Here is a 5,000-nt window from a genome sequence, read left to right as displayed (position 1 = left end):
CAATATAAAAAATAAACTATTTTCAAAAATTAACAAAGAGAAGCCTACTGACGAAATATGAAAAAAAAAAAAATTCAAATTCTGTCTATTGATAAACAATGAAAAAGTTTATATATATATATATATATATAAATTATATATGTGTATGTGTGTGTGTGTGTAATTTTAAATCAGACTAGAAATAGCAACTTGCTATTATTGGAAATCTCCATCTCAAACATAAAGGGGGGAAGACTCCTCTGATTTATAAAATAACAACAATAACAATCATTCTTAAAATAAGAGAACGTAACAGCAAATGTATTGTTGATGTAGAAGTTGGAACTCTAAAAACATCATTTAATTACTTCGACATTCAATTGCAAAATTCCTTCTCGGTTCACCTTCAAGAATGTCAGTTATTACTTTTACTTCGTATACTTTTCCTTTCTGCCTTAGCGTGGCAATGGCAAGTCTGGTGCTCATACGCTCCTCCTTAATACCCCATAAAATTACTCCAAAGTTAATTTTCTCTCGGTTAATCGTTATGTAATCTATTTGGTTTCCAAGACTGACATATGGAAACTTCAGTTTGACATAATTGGAATCTCGTTTACATTAGGTTAGTCTCAGTAACACTTAAAGCTTCTCATGCAACTTCATAATACTGTACCAATCACTTAAGTCTAAGCATTGTAATCTCGATATACTACAGGTACGGTAAAGTCAGTCTAACAAACTTTGTTTCTTCTGCAATAAGAGCATGACTAAGTCAAACAAGTTATCTTACTCAAGATCAGTTCCCCATGCAACCAATGTGAGATTAGCTCTTAGGCCAGCCTCCAGTCCTCACTGAAAAGGTTTCGCTCAACGAATAAGCGTATCAGGCCACACTGTGAGTGCAAGATTACTTAGCCTAATCCCAATTAGTCTAGAACTTGTTTGGCTGGACAAAAAAAAAGCAAATTGGGCCATGCAGTGAGTTCAAGAATAGGTTAACTAAAATTCTCATTAGTTGTGTGTCAAGAGTCGTACTACCTCAACATGCGCCTACTATTTTTCAGTGTACTTACCGCGTGATTCATTGCCAGAGGAATCGGAGAAAGGAGTATTGGAGTAAGGACTACCCAAATAGTCCTCCAGAACGGACGCACCCATGCAAATCTGAAATACATTGTCCTTTTTTTCCTGTTTGTAACTTTTTCAAAATCCTCTATTCCAAGGGAAACACCGATTTCGTTCTTCCTGAAGACTTCAGTTACAACTTAAATGTTTGATTTCCTGCAAAAATCGATCAAACTTAGACCATCAAGCTTCAGATTTAATCTCTCAGTATCACGAATAAACGCTTTAGTGTTTTCCAAACACTTGCACAGATTTTCTGTACTAATTCACTGCACTAGGAATGGCAGAGCATCGGCTTTGGCTAAAATAAGACCCCAAATTGCAAAAATCCCCCAAAATGAGTAGAACATCACAGCCCGTAAAATGATCTACATGAAAGTTTCCATCGAATACAGTATATTCACTGATAAATTGAACCTTTTATTCAATCTCTAAATTTCTGGGCGTACTCTTCACCTATGACCTAAGGCACTTACTCATCACTAGATGAAGTTCAACTGTATTACTACCGCATATAATCATTTGAAAAAGGGAACTCCAAGTCCACGGTATGACAAATGAAAATGAAAGGTTTATAAACTAACGTTAAAGATACCTGTATCAAAAACTGATATATGTCCTAACATTCCGTAACCAAAATTTACTGCAAAGTTAATGGGAACATGGGCAGAAATATATAAAAAAATATTAACTGTTCTAAACACTAAATTAACTTCATCCAAGTCTTGACACATTACCTTGGTCATATGTTTACCAAACAAAACAAAGATATCATCATAGCAAATGACGAAAACCCAAACTGGAAAAAATGGTTGTCCTAATCCCAATCCATGTGTCCATAGCCTAATCAAAGACTACATACGGAAATCGTGATAAAGTAATGTAGTATCTTTAGAGAAACTATACTCTGTTTTTTTCCATCTGTCCATCCGGCTGTGGTGTATGCGTATGGTAACACTGCGTCCCGGGCTTTAGATAGTTACATTCAGCTTATATTCAACAACAATAATAATATCCTATTTCGAACATTAACGGTGTAATTAACATACAGTAATTTATTAAAACACTTTTCAGTTCCAAATGTACACCCAGATATCCTTTTATTTACCTAAAACTTGCACATAGCGTAACTATTTAAAGACCGGGACGCAGTGTTACCATGCGAAAACACCACAGGCGGATGGACAGATGGAAAAAAACAAAGTATAGTTTTAGCAATACCCGGTCCCACACTGATGTATTTTTTATGTTGTGGGTTAACCACATATTGTAGTCCTTTGTAGAGCATACGTATGCTGTGCAAAGACTATATTGTACATGAGATTTCTATGTAAAAATGAGTATATATATGGATGTATAAATTTACAATAAAAAGAAAAAAAATAATTTGGTCCAAATGTTAGAGAACTACTGTTAAGCACCAGTTGAGTAATTAGGCATATCAATGCTTGGTAGTTCAAGGCCTCAGCAATCACTCGAGGCACTTCATTAATGAAAATTGAATTTAGAATGAGTCAGTTTGATGAAAAGTTTATTTAGCAACAGCATTGAAATGCGCTAATAATCTAAAGACGTATAAACTAGTATACATGTAGTATATGTTTATAGGTCTACACCATCCAACTGCTAATCAATTATTCAACTGATTTCATGTATATAAAATTTAAGAGATACAAAGTCGTGCAGTACTTTATATTTTTTTTTATTTTTCATAAAAAATAGTATTAAAATAGTTTCTCATAGATCGTGCATAAATAATTTTTCTTTCCTTTGCAAAAAAAAAAATTATAACTATTTAAAATATTCCTAGCAAGTAATAATGCATAAGTAGTGATGGATTTCCTTGGGATTACTAGTAAATACAGTATTATAACCCAATGACCCCAAGACTCTAGTTTGAATATGAAATAAAGTAATATAAAGAAAACGTTTGTACACAAGGGGTTACCGTACTGTACAGTAATACGAACGTATCATTTCGAAACAGATTGATCTCTCTAAGAATTCAAAAGGGAATACTGAGCAAACTTCAACAGACATTCCTAATATTAACATTTATTTCTGCGTGGAATATTGTTCTTCAAATTAATGGCATCTGTGTTGTTCGATACGAATGCGCTATACAAATGCACCGCACGAATACTCAAATTCTCAATAACATCCTAGAAACCTGATAGTTGTAAAGCACAGAGTCGAATATAATATATAACTGTGACAATGGCGCCTTTCATAAACACACAATGCGAATTTTTTTCCTTTTTTTTTTTTTGTGGAGTAAAGATTTCGACATGCCCAACATAAAAACAAAGGAGAGAGAGAGAGAGAGAGAGAGAGAGAGAGAGAGAGAGAGAGAGGAGCTACCTACCACCGGGGCCACCGCTACCACCCAGCCTAGTAACACCGGTTGACGCTAGCGAAACCTTCCGTCCGCAAACTAGTTCGTAAACTACTATACGTAGAAGTTGGGTAAAATTAAAGTAAAAAGTTCGGCCACGATTTTAATGCAGATTCTATCAGTCATAGGTTCATCAGTGCTAATATTCTTTTATGACAAATATCTCTTAGTGAATTCTGTGATTTCAGTTTATAAACTTCAAAGTTTAACAAACTATCTTGATTTTGAATAGCAGGATTGAACGTCATTCTACTTCAAAATAAGCGGAGTACCTACTTTAGACGCTTAATTGTACATTTATTAGATTATTCATACAACAGTTAACAGTACATTTCATGTAACGCTATAATAAATATAAACATAATTTGCCCCAAGTGCCATTGCTCGCATATTGCCTTGACATACTGAAACCATATTTTTGTACAAAAACAATAGGACTTGAACTATCAGAAGAAAAAACAATGATATTCGGTTTCCAACGCACATGTGAAATGAAAGATTAAACTTGACTTTATTTCATACTACATTAAAACATGCTTTAAGCTAATAAACACTAGTATCCTTTGGCCTTATCACTACCGTTAAAAAATATGTAGTAGGAAAACTGTATTCGTCAGTCTGTACATCATGTTAAATTGATCTACATAAATATCTGGCTTCAGAGAAATCTGTATACTGAGCGCAACCCAATCACCCAACGTAAAGAAAACTTTTAGCACATTTGTTCATTGATACTACTTATTCTTGTTTATCGATCTAAACCAAATACCAAATAAACAACAGCTATATGGAAAATATCTATGGTTGAAAATATCCTGTCATTTGTCTCATTGTATTTGATTAGTTTATTTTCATTATTGTCTAATTATTAATCTATTTGTTCTTTTCTACTTTCACTATTACGTGCAAATAGACCAGACGTGACGTTGATTGACAAAATCAATAAGTATCACTCATTGACGTCGCAATATCATGGGACACCAGAATTGAAGAGAAAGAGAAGGAAAAAAATGATTAAGTATCAAGACCTGAAAATAGAAATAAGAAGGATATGGGATATGCCAGTGGAAATTGTACCCAAAATCATAGGAACACCAGGCACGATCCCAAGATAACTGAAAAGGAATCTAGAAAAACTAGAGGCTGAAGTAGCTCCAGGACTCATGCAGAAGAGTGTGATCCTAGAAACGGCACACATAGTAAGAAAATTGTGATGGACTCCAAAGAAAAAAAGGCAGGGATGCAACCCGGAACCCCACACTATAAATACCACCCAGTCGAATTGGAGGACTGTGATAGAGCAAAAAAAGAAAGAAAAAAAAATAATAATAATATAATAATTAATTATTTATTATTATTATTATTATTATTATTTATTATTATTATTATTATTATATTATTATTATATTATACTGGCTGAAAATAATTTGAGAAATAGAACAGTTCGTCCGGATTTTAAATTATGGAATCCCATGCAGAGAGAGAGAGAGAGAGAGAGAGA

General features: G+C 33.7%; 1 protein-coding gene across 7 annotated transcripts in view; it reads right to left on the bottom strand.

The window, feature by feature from the left end:
• The window catches only part of LOC135198435 (Na(+)/citrate cotransporter-like), a 122,840-nt gene that overhangs the window by 31,224 nt on the left and 86,616 nt on the right, over positions 1–5,000 (bottom strand). For 4 of the 7 annotated variants that reach the window (XM_064225976.1, XM_064225982.1, XM_064225978.1 and 1 more), the window contains exon 2: positions 1,053–1,260. The exons of the other annotated variants lie outside the window; for them this stretch is intronic. In XM_064225976.1, the coding sequence (XP_064082046.1) occupies positions 1,053–1,154 (102 nt within the window). In that variant the 5' untranslated portion in view covers positions 1,155–1,260. The remainder of the gene's footprint in view (positions 1–1,052; positions 1,261–5,000) is intronic. 7 annotated transcript variants of the gene reach the window in all.

The sequence above is a fragment of the Macrobrachium nipponense genome, chromosome 22, assembly GCF_015104395.2.
Source record: "Macrobrachium nipponense isolate FS-2020 chromosome 22, ASM1510439v2, whole genome shotgun sequence".
Lineage (NCBI taxonomy): Eukaryota > Metazoa > Arthropoda > Malacostraca > Decapoda > Palaemonidae > Macrobrachium > Macrobrachium nipponense.
Note: the sequence above shows the minus strand (reverse complement) of the source record. Positions and strands in the feature narration are given on the sequence as shown.